Source organism: Heloderma suspectum, chromosome 1 (genome assembly GCF_057233095.1).
Source record: "Heloderma suspectum isolate Gila_16-S chromosome 1, 16-S_ref, whole genome shotgun sequence".
NCBI lineage: Eukaryota > Metazoa > Chordata > Lepidosauria > Squamata > Helodermatidae > Heloderma > Heloderma suspectum.
The window spans coordinates 423,981,193-423,997,162 of NC_139458.1; the positions used below are offsets into that span (position 1 = coordinate 423,981,193).

General features: G+C 44.9%; 1 protein-coding gene across 1 annotated transcript in view; it reads right to left on the reverse strand.

Moving 5' to 3' along the window:
• ASB3 (ankyrin repeat and SOCS box containing 3) overlaps positions 1 to 15,970 on the reverse strand; it is a 77,080-nt gene that overhangs the window by 33,283 nt on the left and 27,827 nt on the right. The window contains 2 exon segments of the mRNA XM_084829236.1: positions 11,142 to 11,300; positions 13,460 to 13,665. Coding sequence (XP_084685362.1) covers positions 11,142 to 11,300; positions 13,460 to 13,665 — 365 coding nt within the window.

Consider the following 15,970-nt stretch of genomic DNA (forward strand, 5'->3'; position numbering starts at 1 on the left):
GGGGTCACGAAGAGTCGGACACGACTTAACGTCTGAACAACAACAAAATGGGTTCCAGACTTCAGGCAGTCATTGACTCCAAAGGATTTTCATCCAGGTGTTAAAGGCAATCCTTAAGTTTGAAATGATGTTGGTTTGTTCCATTACTTATGAGCCACCAACGATGGGTGTGTGTGTATGCCACTGGCTGTATTTCCTGAATGGTTAGTGCCCCACTTTTGTCAAACCCCTTGAATTACAGCTGAAAGTCCTGACTTCCCTCCCATCTGGGTGTGTTTCCTTTCAACTTCAATGTGGTGGTGTACAGAGGCCAACTGCCAAAACAGTTATCCTTGTTCCAATATTTCTGGCCCTGACTGTATGAAGGCCAGCCCTGCCTCAAGCAACTGATTGCTTAGAGATATGGAAAATGTGGATATATGAAGTTGTCCTACATCAAATCAGAACACTGATCCATCAAGCTTAGTATTATCTCCTCTGATTGGCAACAAATCTCCACAGATGTCCATTGGCAGCAAATCTCCAGGGATCCTCAGGCCAGGATTTTTCCCAGTCCCCAACCTGGGATCTTTTTAAACTGGTGATGCTGGGGATTGAACTTGGAACCTGAGTATGTCCTGTACCACTTAGCTATGGCCCCTCCCCATAATAATGCAAAGTCACCACCAGGGACGTGAACTAGGAGCTAGAAAATGTAAGGCTTGAGGCGAGGATCCCATAAGCTACAGTGGATACTGCATAAGCTGTCCTTCTTCACTATTTCTAATGATCCAGAAGATTAGGAAGAATGTTTCTCTGGGCAGTATCTGATTGAGGTTTACAGCCAGTAATCCGCCACTTCTAAACACACTGTGCTAGCAGAAATGAGCACTAGTACAATGGGAAAGTAGCACTTGCTAGCGCAACTGAAGAAACTATCCAAGACTACTATCTCCAGAACTACCGCTCCCTTCTATGACTTCCGCTGACTCGTTCTGTTCCGGAAACAGTCATTTCCAGTTGCACTAGTAAGTGCTACTTTCCCAATGCACTAGTGCTCATTCCCACCAGTGTAGCAGCAGCACTGGGTATTGCCTTCTGTATTCAGTGGAGCCAGTTGCAAAATGGTGACTCTGGAAGTAGAGCCAATTACCTACTGCATCCCCTGAGACACACACTGGGATGACCAGCCAAAAATCTGGGATAGCCACTGAGCCTGCCTCTCTGCCAACTGAGGAGAGGGGTGGGTCTCATGTCCACAGGGCTGTGGACAGCACTTGGAAGCAGCGAGAAGTCCCACCACTTCAAAGTGCCTCTAAAGCTCAGCATAAAGTCGGAAAGAAGCTCTGGCTTGTTTCTCCCTTTGCATTTGCCACAAATGTTTTCGTCATACTAAAAAGCTATGCTTGCTCCTAGCAAACGCAAGAATACAGGAACTCAGAATGCTAAAAAGGTATGAAAAAATATTCACGATCTTTTCTTCAGCAACTTGTAAAAAAAATGACTAAAGAAATAGGGGGAGACCTTCATTTACATAAGAGAGCCAACATAAACAAACCACATAAAAAAGGAACATTTCAGAATAATCCATACTGGGAATACTCTAAAGAGCACAAAATGTTAAACAGATGCATTTCAACCACAAGGTGATAAGCTGTATTTACTGGAGACCCCTTGGCTCAGCTTACCACATTTTAGTGGCTTTGAGCTCACCAGGTGCTTCTGAGAGCTCCAACTGAATTGGGGGTGTGTGGCCTGAGTACTCCCAGCAGCTGACTGGGCGGGAAGCTTCAGTCTGTTTCCTGCCTCCCAGCTGAGCAGAGCAAAGCAGAGCAAGCTGCTCCAACTAGCCCAGGGACTACAGAAGCAAGCAAGCTCCCAGAGAGCGAGTGACCAGAGCGAGCAACCAGGGGGAGCAAACAGGAGTTGGCCAGTGGAGGTCAAGGAGGAGCCCCCTAACATTTTTTTCTTGTTTAACTAACTTTTTTTTTCATTTATTTGTCTTGTAACACACACTTCCACACCAGTGGGACTCTGCTCTTAACGTATACTGAGTAGAGGAGCAGGCACAGGCTAGTCTAGAACAATCACAAAGCTAGACACAAAAAGGGAAAAGAGGCTATGGAAGGACAAGACTCTCCAGTGGTGGTGACCTGCAAGGTGTGTGCAATGTTTGTTTTCTTGCCTGAGAACAACATGGCCGACACCTGCAACAAGTGCAAGTTGATCACGCTGCTGGAAGAAAAAGTAAGTGGACTGGAGCAGCGACTGTGGGCCCTCCGGGTAATAAGAGAACACAAAGAGTTCTTGGACAGAATGGGGGAACTACAGCAGCAAAGGGAAGATCAGAAGCTTGAAGAGCAACAGCAAGATGAGGCAGAAGTGGGAAATGCTGAGGTGAAGAAAAATGGAGTAGAGGATACTCCTTAGAAAAGGGTGACAGTTAGGAGAAGAAGAACTAGACACCACTCTGCACCAGTGGAAGCAGTGGAGCTGTGGAACCGATTCCAGGTACTTGGGGATGAGACTGGAGGACAGCCTGCAGAGGAAGAATCACAGGGGAACCTACATGAGAGTGAGCAAGAGGCTGAAGGTCAGTCAAACAGAAGCGATGAAACCCAAGCCTACAACAAGAAGAAGAGAAGAATGGTAGTAGTGGGAGACTCCTTGTTGCGTGGGATCGAGACCCAAGTATGTCGCGAAGACCCGTGGACTCACCAGGTATGTTGTCTCCCGGGAGGACGGATTAGAGACGTGACTGAAAGGTTGCCTGCACTCATAAAGCCCACTGACATGTATCCCTTTCTTCTCATCCATGTGGGAACAAATGATACCGCCAAGCGGAGCTACGAAGAGATCACGTCAGACTTTGAAGCTTTGGGAAGGAAACTCAAGAACTTTGGGGCCCAGATAGTTTTTTCATCCGTACTTCCAGTAGTTAGAAGAGGGATAGAAAGGGAACGAAAAATACTCCGGGTGAATGACTGGCTACGAAGGTGGTGCCGACGAGAGAGATTTGGATTCTGGGACCGCGGGCTATACTTCCTGGAAGATGGGCTGTTGGCAAGGGACGGGTTGCATCTCACAAAGGTTGGGAAGAATGTGTTTGGCTACAGCATGAAGAACTTCATCAGGAGGGCTTTAAACTGAATCCTACGGGGAAGGGAGATGTAAAGTTGGGGGTAACAATGGACGTAGGCGCATGCACTGCAACAGAAAGAACAGCTCTAATAGCGCCCAATCATAGTCTTCAGACACATGTAGGAAGAAAGCCAGACTATGAAGCACATGGTCTTCGATGTCTATATACTAATGCCCAGAGTATGGGAAACAAACAGAACGAACTTGAACTCTTCATACAAGAGGGAAATTATGACTTGATAGGTATAACTGAGACTTGGTGGGATGACTCTCATGACTAGAATACAGCAATTGAAGGATATAACTTGTTCAAAAAGAACAGGAGAAACAGAAAGGGAGGTGGAGTTGCACTGTATGTGAAAAATACGTATCTCTGCACAGAAATACAGGAGGATGAGCTTGGTAGCCCCATTGAGAGCATCTGGGTTGAAATAAATGGAGCAAAGAATAAAAGGAAACTGATGGCCGGAGTCTACTACCGGCCAGCCAATCAGGGAGAAGACGAGGATGAAACTTTTGAAAAGCAAATAGCCAATGTTTTAAGGAAGCATGATGCAGTAGTAATGGGGGACTTCAATTTCCCCGATATTTGTTGGGAGACAAATTCTGCAAAACATGGCCCCTCCAGGAAATTCCTGACTTGTGTGGCAGATAACTTCCTCCTAGAGAAAGTAGAGGAAGGAACTAGAGGATCGGCTATCCTTGACTTGATCCTAACCAAGAGAGATGACTGAGTGGATAAAGTAGCAGTTACAGGAACTCTGGGGGAAAGCGACCATGTTGTACTTGAGCTCTTGGTTCTAAGGGAAGCAAAAGCCAAGTGTAGTCAAACGCGTACCCTGGATTTTAGGAAAGCTGATTTTAATAAACTCAGAACAATGATCAGTAGGGTCCCATGGCAAGTGATTCTAACGAGAAAAGAAGTCCAAGATGGTGGGAGCTTTTAAAAAAGGAAATTCTCAAGGCACAATTACAAACAATTCCAACAAGAAGAAAAGGTGGAAGACAACAGAAGAAGCCAATGTGGCTTCACAAAAAGCTTAGAGATGACCTGCAAATGAAAAAGGACACATATAGGAAGTGGAAAGAAGGCCAAGTAACAAAGGAAGAGTACAGGCAGGTAGCACAGAATTGCAGGGATGGCGTCAGGAAGGCTAAAGCTGAGAACGAGCTGAGGTTAGCGAGGGATGCTAAAAGCAACAAAAAGGCTTTCTTCAGCTACGTGCATAAAAAAAGGCAGAGGAAAGAAATGGTTGTTCAGCTATTAAATAAGGATGGCAAAACGGTAACAGATGACAAAGAAAAGGCAGAGGTGCTCAATTCCTACTTTGGCTCAGTCTTCTCCCAAAAGAGGGTCTATGACCCCCCAGGCAAAGGCAAAGTACAGGCTGAAGGGGCAGGATTGCAGCTTGAGATCGACAGGCATATGGTCAAGGAACACCTAATTACTTTGAATGAGTTCAAATCTCCAGGGCCAGATGAACTGCACCCTAGAGTAATAAAGGAACTGGCAAAAGAACTCTCAGAACCGCTGTCTATTCTCTTTGAGAAATCATGGAGGACGGTGAAGTGCCAGATGACTGGCGGAGGGCTAATGGTGTCCCTATCTTCAAAAAGGGCAAAAAGGAGGAACCTGGGAACTACAGCCCAGTCAGTCTGACACCAATCCCTGGGAAAATTCTAGAGCAGATGATAAAGCAATCCATCTGTAAGCACTTTGAAAACAATGCAGTCATTACTCGAAGAAAACATAGATTTGTCAAGAACAAATCCTGCCAGACAAATCTGATCTCATTTTTGATCAAGTAACCTCCCTTGTGGACTGTGGGAATGCTGTAGACATAATATAGCTCGATTTCAGCAAAGCTTTTGACAAAGTGCTCCATGATATCCTGATGAGCAAACTAGCTCAAAGTGGGCTAGATGAAACAATTATCTAGTGGATCCACAGTTGGCTACAAAATTGGACTCAAAGAGTGCTTATCAATGGGACCTTCTCAAACTGGGGAGAGGTAACGAGCAGGGTACCGCAGGGCTCAGTCCTGGGCCCAGTGCTCTTCAACATTTTTATTAATGACTTGGAGGAGGAGGTGCAGGGAATGCTGATCAGATTTGCAGATGACAGAAAATTGGACAGGATAGCTAATACCTTGGAAGACAGAAACAAAATTCAAAGTGATCTGGATAGACTGGAGTGCTGGGCAGAAAACAACAGAATGACATTTAATAGGGATAAATGCCAAGTTCTGCACCTAGGAAAAAGAAACCAAATGCACAGTTACAGGATGGGGGATACTTGGCTCAACAACACTACAAGTGAGAAGGATCTTGGAATTGTTGTCGATCACAAGCTGAATGAGCCAACAATGTGATGTGGCTGCAAAAAAGGCAAATGCTCTTTTGGGCTGCTTTAATAGAAGCATAGCTTCCAAATCCTAGGAAGTATTACTCCCCCTCTACTCAGCACTGGTTAGGCCTCATCTGGAGTACTGTGTCCAGTTCTGGGCGCCACACTTTAAGAAGGATGCAGACAAACTGGAGAGGGTTCAGAGGAGGGCAACAAAGATGATCAGTGGACTGGAAACAAAGCCCTATGAAGAGAGACTGAAAGAACTAGGCATGTTTAACCTTGAGAAGAGAAGACTGAGGGAAGAGATGATAGCGCTCTTCAAGTACTTGAAAGGCTGTCACAGAGAGGAAGGCCAGGATCTCTTCTCAGTTATCCCAGAGTGCAGGACACGGAAGAATGGGCTCAAGTGACAGGAAGCCAGATTCCGGCTGAACATCAGGAAAAACTTCCTGACTGTTAGAGCAATACGACAATGGAACCAATGACCTAGAGAGGTAGTGGGCTCTCCCACACTGGAGGCGTTCCAGAAGAGGCTGGACAGCCATCTGTCAGGGATGCTCTGACTTGGATTCCTGCACTGAGCAGGGGGTTGGACTCGATGGCCTTGTAGGCCCCTTCCAACCCTACTATTCTATGCTTCTAGTAAGCGTTGTTCAGAAAATGTCATGGACTGCAAACGCAGCTTTGGGAGGCACCCTACAATACTCAAGGGAGACCTGTCTATTTTAACATATGTATTATGGGTGCAGGTTTCAATCTTAAATCTTAAATTTTAGCACATACAAATGGGAAGCTATGAACATTCATGGGGGAGCCCAAACCCCTTGTATGCTCACGCACACATCACCAAAAGAGGGGGGGAGACACAGGTTTACATAAAATTTGCATAGGCTGATATGTAGAGCTGCTACATATAGTTACAAATAGTAACTATGATTTAAATAGAAACACCATGCATTTTGCTGATCTGTGATCACAATAAATTTAACCATTTATCTCACACACTGCATCTCACCAGAGTAGGGAGGACCGACCAGGTGACTTGTGTTCCTGCTCAGTCTGCTGTACAGGTACTGTTGGGCAACTTCAGGGCCCTCTGCTTTCCCTTCCTAAGGTACTTTATCTTTAAACTGTTCATGGACACCCCTTCAACAGGAGGGGCTGTAGCTCAATGGCAGGGCACCTGCTTTGTATGCACAAGGCTAAAGGTTTGATCCCTGGCTTCTGCAGGTTTAGGAAAGAATTCTGCCTGAAACCCTGTGGAACTGTTGCCAGTTGGTTTTGACAATTCTAGGCCAGATGGACCAATGGTCTGGCCTAGTATATGTTATTATTACATTTATCTCCCGTCCTTTTTGTTCTTGCAAGGAATCTAAGGCGGCTTACATGACCCTCCTCCTCTCCATGGTTGGGTGAAGACAAGAATCTGGACCTCCTCAGACCCAGCCCAGCACTCTAACCATTATACCACACTGGCTCTTCCTATGCTCCTAAATAGAGGATGTCTTCAAATACAGGGCTGTCTTCCATAAAATAGGACACATGGCCCCCCTAGCCCTGCCCCAGCCGGTGCGGGAAAAACACCTAATCCTTGTCCTCTGCTGCTGGCGATATCACCTGGCAGGATGGGGGAACGCATTTACCCACAAACTGTGCCCACCAGGTATTAGTGGCGGGGGGGGGGGGAAGCACTTTTTGCCCACAGAGATAGCAGATTTCTACTTCTCCCATCCTGCCCTCTCCTCCAGTTCACCACTATCAGAGTCTATATGCAGACACTGACTTTGGAAAGGAGATAGATATACCATTCATTGCATGCCTGTAGCTACAAAATACAACCCCTATATATTCCAGTATTTCTCAAATCCAGGCCTCATTTTGAAACCTATTCTACCTTCCGGGATATCCAATGCCAGAGAAGGGGTTAAGCACACCACCGGAGGATCAGGCAAGTGAAGAAGCTGCCCCAGCCGGACAGGGTTTGTTGGGCTGGAAGGGAAGGGGGCAAAGAGGATGATACAAAGGGCTGCTCTAGACATTCACCTGAAGGACATGAGCAGCAGTTTCCTCCAGGTGCTCTCTGCAGAGTTTCTGCGCAGCGTCCCAGAGAGTGCATGCATGTGCACACTTTTGGAAAGAACTCCCAGCCACTGCTCATCTTCCAGCAACAAACCATCGCCTCCAACCCCAGCCTCATGACCATCCCTGCTCTGCATTAGTTCCTTCCCAGAGTTTGAGAATCCAAGCGATAGAGTGTTACAGAAGTCAGCAGAACGCCTTTCTTAAGAGAAGAACCCGGCTTCAGCATCACTGACTCCCACCTCTCAAAAACCCCAAGTTCCTCATTTTCTTTGTGAATAAATCTCCATGAAAGCTGTATAAACCAGTGCAGCTGCAGCATTTTGCCATTCCTTGAGTGCCACTGACACCTGCTGGCACACTATAGATACTCAGCTCTAGGTTAATTAAGGATCATTAGTATTTCCATGATTCCTATGGTCAGCATCAAAATACCCTACAATCCCTCCCCAAATGTTTCCAGCACAGTCTGTGGCCCTGAATTTTGCAGGAAACATCTGGGCATGAAAGGAGAAACTTTTCTTGCTAGGTCCAAGGTGGACCTGGGATGTTCTGTTGCCAGAGGTGGAGCAGACTGCCACTGCCCAAGTCGAAGTACACAGCGCCCAAGGCCAGCCATGCAATTTTGGCACCCAAGGCAGAAAAAGCCAGAAACATTTCTCCACTTCTGTAGCAGTAACAAGAAAACAATAATAACTTATATATTACATTAAATAACCAAAAACATTGGTTTTAGATCTGAGCTAGCACTCACAAACCAAGAAAAAGTTATTGGGGTTGTAGTGGTCAGCTCAATGAAAATGTCAACCCAGTGTGAGAACACTGTAAAAAAGGCAAACTCCATGTCAGACATAATTAGAAAAGCAATTGAGAATAAAACTGCCAATATCGTACTGCCTTCATACAAATTTATGGTGCAACCACACTTAGAATACTGTGTACGATTCTAGTCACCATACCTAAAAAAAGATATTGTAGAGCTGGAAAAAGTGAAGAAAGGGGCAACTAAAATGATCAAGGGTCAGGAGCATCAACAGCTGGGATTGTTTAGCTTGGAAAAAAGGAGGGTAAGGGGAGACATGATGGAGGTCCACAAAATTATGCATGCTGTGGAGATTGGGATAGGGAGACATTTTTCTCCCTCTCTCACAATACTAGAACCCGGGTCATCCCATGCAGCTGATTGCTGGGAGATTCAGGACAGATAAAAGAAAGTACTTCTTCACACAGCGCATAGTTCAACTATGGAATTCGCTACCACAACATGTAGTGATGGCCACTGTGACATAACCCTCCCACAGGTCTGTCTGCTTCTGCTTTGGGACAGCTGTCCTCACTGTTCCACAAGCTTCAGCCCCTAAATTCACCAGGAAAGAGATGCCCAGTATGCCTAATTGGTTCCCTTTACCAAACCAGGAAAAGTACCCAGGAAATAAGAACACTACTGTTAGCACAGAAAGATGAACAAGATGTGGGATTTTATCATTTAAAAATGAACAAATTAAACTTTATTTAGTACAAGAGATGTTATCTCTTATAATTGATCACTGATTTCTCAGTCTTACCCTGCCTACTCTACCCCTTCTAACGCCTATTCCCACAACTCCACTGTCTAGATGTAGCTTAATCAAACCCTGAGGCCCTGTCTCCCCTTTCTCCAAACCCTCGCTCTATCCCTATCTAACCATCTAAACTTCTGCTCCTGTCTTTTATAAACTCAGTCTCCTCTCGCTCTCACACACAAGCCCATCCCACCTTTCACACACACACTACCAAACAGTTAGCTATTCTAGGGTTCTATTTAACACAGCAAACACATATAAACATTAATATAGACTCCACCTGGCAAGTATTGTGATTTTGCCACAGCCACCAATTTGGATGGCTTTAAAATGGGGTTAGACAAATTCCTGGAGGAGAAATCTACCAATGGCTACCAGTCCTGATGGCTATGTGCTACCTCCAATATCAGAAGCAGTTTGCCTATGTACACCAGCTGCTGGGGAACATGGGGGCGTGGGGGGGTGCTGTTGCACTTGCATCCTGCTTGTGGGTTCCCAGTCAACAGCTGGTTGGCCACTGTGTGAACAGTATGCTGGACTAGAGGGACCTTTGGTCTGATCCAGCATGATTCTTCTTATGTTCTAATACTATTACAATGACCATAAGCCCTCAAACTCATAGACTTACACTCATCCTGTGCAGGGCGGGAGGAGCGTGGAGACGATTGTCAGCTCCCCATCCTCGCACCCTGCATTTTTGGTAGACGGGCTTTTTTGTCTGTCTAGCAAAAGCGTTTCGTACAGGGAAGGAAGGAGGCTGGAGAGCGCCAGGATAGCTCGTATCCTGGCCTCAGCAGTCTACTCAGCTCCTGCCCACTGAACCGCCCCTTTCCTCGTCCTCCGAGGTCATGCTCCCAATGTCAGAGAGGCAGCCGGCACGGTTCTTTCCACCCAGGCTGCGAGGAGGAGGGGGAGGAGGGTTATTATGAACAGTCTTTGTATATGGAAAACTAATACAATATATAAAAATGAAAAAAGTAGCTATACCCCATTTAAAAAAAGAAGCAAAAGAAGCACGCATCTGGCTTATCAGCTGTTAGTTAATACTAATGAGTGAACACACTTAAGTGCTTCCAGGGGCTTCTCCACACCCAGTGAGATGTTTTGGCTTCTTCAAATTTGAACAGGAACATACGCACACACGTTACATCACAAACTGCTTTTGAAAGCTGCCCCAAGACCCAAAAGCAGTTTGTCCTTCAGTGTGGGAAGCTGCTTTAAAAAAAAAAAAAAAGACCAAAAGCCCTACCCTCATCTTATAAGTGGTTGAGAATCAGACACATCCCCCCAAAGAGAGGAATCATAGAAGCATAGAATAGTAGGATTGGAAGGGGCCTATAAGACCATCGAGTCCAAACAGGAAGTTAAACTTAATCCCATTTGAGCCCATGGCCTCTGCTTTACAGAAGAAAAGAATGATGCAGTTTGCTAAGAAAGTCATGCAAGACTAGACTTAATCTAATTTATCACTGTGGGTGCACTTCTACTGAACTGACATTTTTAAGCATTCTTCAGGCAAAGGCATTAATTAAAACCAGCTCCGCAATACCGCTGTTCAGATTGATTTGTCGATGTACATTCTTCTAGATGAGCATGCTTCATGGCTCAAGTATAGTATCTGAAAGCTATTTATTACATTTGACACCCCCCTTTTACATAGGCATGCTCTGCCTTACAATCTTCAACTACGTATATTTCAGAGGTTCTTGATGGATACAACCACAAAACCAGCTGGGAATTGTGCCTTCGCAGGATAAGAGCAACAGAAGTGTTATGATAACAACTCCACTATATTTGCTAAATACAGCTTCTTGTTAGCTGTAGTTTTAGATTACTGTAAAGTTCTGGACAATTGCTGCAGTCCTTGCCATTTTTAATCTTTGCATTCTTTTATGGCACAGCCCACAGCTAGTACAATTAAGCTGATGATGACCAGAAATGAAAGGAGAAAAGCTTGGAACATGAGGATATGGGAAAGATTAACTAATGTCCAGGATCATTCCTACATTTTCAGAGTAGGCTGTACTCACCTAAAAACAAAGGTGTGGCTTCATCATTAGTAAGCTCATTAGGATCGGCTCCAGATTCCAGGAGAAGAGCAAGACATTCCGAGCTTCCACGACTTGCAGAAAGATGTAATGGGCAAGTGCCTTCATATGTCTTTGATCTTATGTAGTTATCAGAGGGTGCTGGTAATAATATAAAAGTTTAGCCTTGCAAACATTCTAAAAAAATTAAATCACTCATTTTGAAATGGAATCAGTGAGAGAAGCTTGCTTGCACTGGCTCTGCTTAGGTTTTGACTGGTAGCATGCAGACCATATAGCATGTAGCATGTGGTGAGGAGTTCAGACAACTGATGCTTTTTCACATTCACATAGTGGGGAAATTTACATAAAGGGTGGTTATGTGAATAATGTCACAGGGGCCCCCCCAACTAGCACTACATTCCTGGCAGCCACCAAAATGTGATGTGTGGAGAGCAAGCGGGCAGGTAGGCACAGCAGAATATCTTAGGGCAGCCTACCCCAACCTCATACCTGCTGGATGGATCGGACTACAACTCCCATCCCCAGACAGCCTGGCCAATGTGGTAGTGGAGCTGTGAGATGCTAGAATGGACTGTAGCACTTCAGACTGCAGTAGAGATAATATTTGTAATGCGCCCCATGTAAAAACAAAAAAAATCCACACCTCCCTGCAAGTAGAAAGGTAACAAACAGGGAGTGGGGTGGGTGACAACTTCTCTATTTGATGCACTTTGCAGTTATTTTTCTTTTTATGGGGGCGGGGGGATTCCAAAGTGGCATTCCCTCACCTGCAGTCCAAAGAAGTACAGCCTATTCTGCCATCTCAGGATTCTGCCATCTCATTCTCCTTTATATGTGGAGAGAAGGGGCCACAGTTCAGTGGTAGAGCACACACTCTTCATGCCGAAGGTCCAGGCTTCAATCCCTGCCAGCATCAGTTAAAAGAATCATGTGAAAAACCCTGGATGAGACTGCAAAGAGCTGCTGAAACTCGACATAGACCATACTGGGCTAGATGGACAAATACTCTTAGTAAAAGGCAGGTTCTTATGCATTAAGGGCTGATTTAGGTTGCAATTATACTGTGATTTTCACTCTTTTTGCTTCGCATAAATCTAAAAGTACCTCTAGTTGTTGTTATATGCCACTTTGGGTGATGTTACATAGAAAATTGGCTCATACATCAAAGAAAGAACTAACTTCAATGCAACTTCAGATTATTCAAAGGGCTGCCCTCTGCATGGAACTCACCGCAAAGCCATTAGGGCAAGAATCATCTCATAAAAGAAGGAGACTTGGGTGCTTAAATAGGGGTCTGGCTTCAGAGAAGAGCATAACACATTTTACCAATGCAGGCTGGGTCCACAAGACAGAGGCTCAGTTCGCATGTAACACCAACCCACGACTAGGTGTTAGATAAGCTGGCCCAGGGCTCACGTGCTCCCTCTTCATCTGGGTCCTCTTTGCTCTTCTCACACTCTTTAATCTGCAGTTCCTGGTTCTTTCCAAACCATGTCAGAGGAGAGGTTTAAACCAGGGACTTCATGATTTTCAGCACAACCTCTTGGCTGATACACTACGCTTGTTAACTGTTGATACTCAACGCATTCTGGGAGGCCAAAGGACCATTGCCAGTTTGCCTCTGAAGGGGTAGTGTATCTGTTATTCAGTCCCTTCCCAATCTACATTTGCAAAGCATTTACTACCCTCCACATTGTAGATTTGGGGTCTCAAACATGGTGCCCTTGGGCACCACTGTGCCCAGGGACATCTCTCCTGGCACCTGCCTACCCCTCTTCATTTTCATTTTATTTTTTTAGATTTTTAAAAATTATTATTTTTTACACTGGGAAGCTGCCATGCTGCAAAGTGAAGTACCAGTCTCCACAGCCATCTGGGCCCCATGTGGCATTCTTGGCCATGTTACTTTCCTATAAGCCTCATCAGTTTGCTTTCTGTGAAATGTGTGTTACCGCAGACAACTGTAGATTCAGAAGGGTGGTCTTGTGTTTTGGAGCTCATCCCCCACCTCTGCCTGGTACTTAGTTTCTTGGACAAGTTACTTTTCTTTTAGCCTTCTGGGAAATGTGTTGTGATTGGCCACACCTACCGTGATAGCCATTTCGTGAGAGTGCCCACAACACGCTCTCAAAATTCCCCACCAACTCAAAAGGGTTGGGGAACCTCTGCTGTAGATCCCGACTTTCTGGGCCCTTCTGAACTCTAATACTGGAGAAAAGAGGGCACCCAAAGAATACAGAAGCTGGCTGTCCTTGCATTACTGTATTGTTTCTGCACAAGACCCCATATTTCCTTACCTGCACGAATTAAGAGCCTCAGACACTCGCTTGCATTGTGAAATGCTGCTTCATGGATTGCCATCCAACCCCTGTTATCAGGAACATCAATGCTATATCCCTGCTTCATTAGCTTCTTCAGACGTTTGGCATTGCCTTCTCTAGCTGCAAGCCCAACAGCTGAGCATCTGTCAGAATAGGCTTCTGTAAAGTCCATTCTAACAGGCCTAGCAAAAGAGAAAGGGAGGGAGAAAACGAAAACACACATCCTTTGACGTAATTGCAGATCAGTAAGTCAACAATATATTATCTCAGAAAAGACAATAATATACACTGGAGTATAAAACTGCTCAGTCACACTTATCTGACGGAAGCCTCATTTATAAATTAATTTGAAGAACATACTCTAAAATATGTGTAATGAAGATATTGCTTTGTATTTCATTGACATCTGAAGTCTTACTTCAAACTGTTTTGATGTCTGAAACCGTCACTGATAGATGCCCTGGATGAAAAAGATGTGAAATTCTACAATTATCCTTGGCTCATCCACGTCTCTAACATCTGACGAATTAAAATGTTTGAAGACTTAACAGCCTGATCTAGCCACATTTACTCAGAAGTCAGTACCTTTGATTTCAGTGGGATCTACTGCCAGAGAAGTATACTTTAAGATGCAACCCTATACCCACTTATCTGAGAGTAAGCCTCATTGCACTCAGTGTAATTGACTTCTGAGTAGAAAAGCAGAGGACTGTGCTGTCCGGATGGTAGGGGTGACAGTATTTCTGTGTCACCCAGCTAAGTTTAGGCATTTGACTGAACAAATATAGGCCAAAATAATAATAAATATTTTACCAGTTTTACATATAACATGAACGTTAATTAACAAAACCTGTGACAGTTATTCAATGTCATTATCTTGTATTACACTTGTATTAAGATGACATTTAATACTATGCTGTTCAACTAAAAATGCAGCATGATCACTATCAACAAAAATGGAAGCCTGAAACAGATTAATGATGGAGTCGCTTGCAATCTCAGGTGTCATGATTTTAACAAATTGATAGCATCTACACATTTTGTGCTGTTTGTTGTTGTTTTTTAAAAAAAATCAGTTTCTTTTACTAATCCAGTTGCTGCTACCAACTTTTTGCACACTACTATAAAAAACATCTTCACCCTGAAAGAAGGAGGCAAGATCTGTCGATCTGTGCCAGAAGCTCCACAATTCTCCTTTTGGAATTCAAGAAAGAAGAAAAAGAAAGGAGATTTAGGCTGCAGTCCTGAACACATTTACTTGGCAGTAAGTCGCCTCAAAGTTGAGCTCAGTGGACCTACTTCTAGTAAAAACAAGGCATATTTTTGTGGCACCTTAAACACTAACAAATGTACTGTGGCATAAACTTCCATTGTCCAGGAAAGCTTACGCCATAATAAATTTGGTATTGTTAAGTCCTTAAGATGCTACAAGAACGTGTCCTGGTTTTGCTGTAACACACTAACATGGCTAACCCTCTGGAAATTGTGTCTTCCAAGCAGACATGCATGCACAGGGTTGGGCTGCAAACCTCTCCTATATCCAGTTCCCCTGGCCACAGGTGACAATGGAATGGGATATGGGAGGGGTTTGCAGTTCAGTCCTATACATGCATGTCTACTTGGATGTAACAGTTTCAAGAGGAGTAGCTGGGTTAGTCTGTTGCAGCAAAAAATTAAAAGAAAAATTGTTAAAAAGCAAATTTAGCATTGCCTCTTAATGCTCTTTTATTCTGAAGTGAAAGCAGCTGTGGCTGGTGAGCAGAAACCAACAGTAAATGGCAATCTCAGCCAGACTGACCCCACCAAAGCTGCAGCTGATCCTCTCTTGCTCCCCTTCCCTGGGCACTGTGGTGGGGAGAACTCAATCTATGGCACTGCCTAATTAGAAAGAAGAGGCAGGCAGCCCATTCCCTCTGGGTGATGGAGGACAGAGCAGGCTACCCCAGAAGGTTTGGACTCAACTCCCAGCATTCCTGACCATTGGCCATGCTGGGTAGGGCTGCTGGGAGCTGAAGTCCAAAAGATCTGGAGAGCACCAAGTTGGGGAAGGACATAAGAACGTAAGAAAAGCCATGCTGGATCAGACCAAGGGTCCATGTAGTCCAGCATTCTCTTCACAGTGGCCAGTCAACTCTCAACCAGGAATCCAAAAGCAGGACATGAGCGCAACAGCACCCTCCCACCCATGTTCCCCAGCAACTGGTGTACATAGGCTCACTGCCTCTGATACGGGAGGGAGCAAATAGCCTTCGAGACTAGTAGCCATGGATAGCCTTCTCCTCCAGGAATCTGTCCAACCCCCTTTCATCCTCTCAGTTGTTCACCTGAGTTCTCCCTCTCAGTGCCTGGCAAAGAGAGAGGGAGAGCAAGAAGAACAGTGGCTGTCTTTACATGCTCGCTCAGCCTCTGTCTCTCAAAGACTGGGCAAGGATGGTTGCTGCTGCCTCTGCCTGCTCTCTCTCTCTCTCTTGGTTTGGGCAGTGTAAA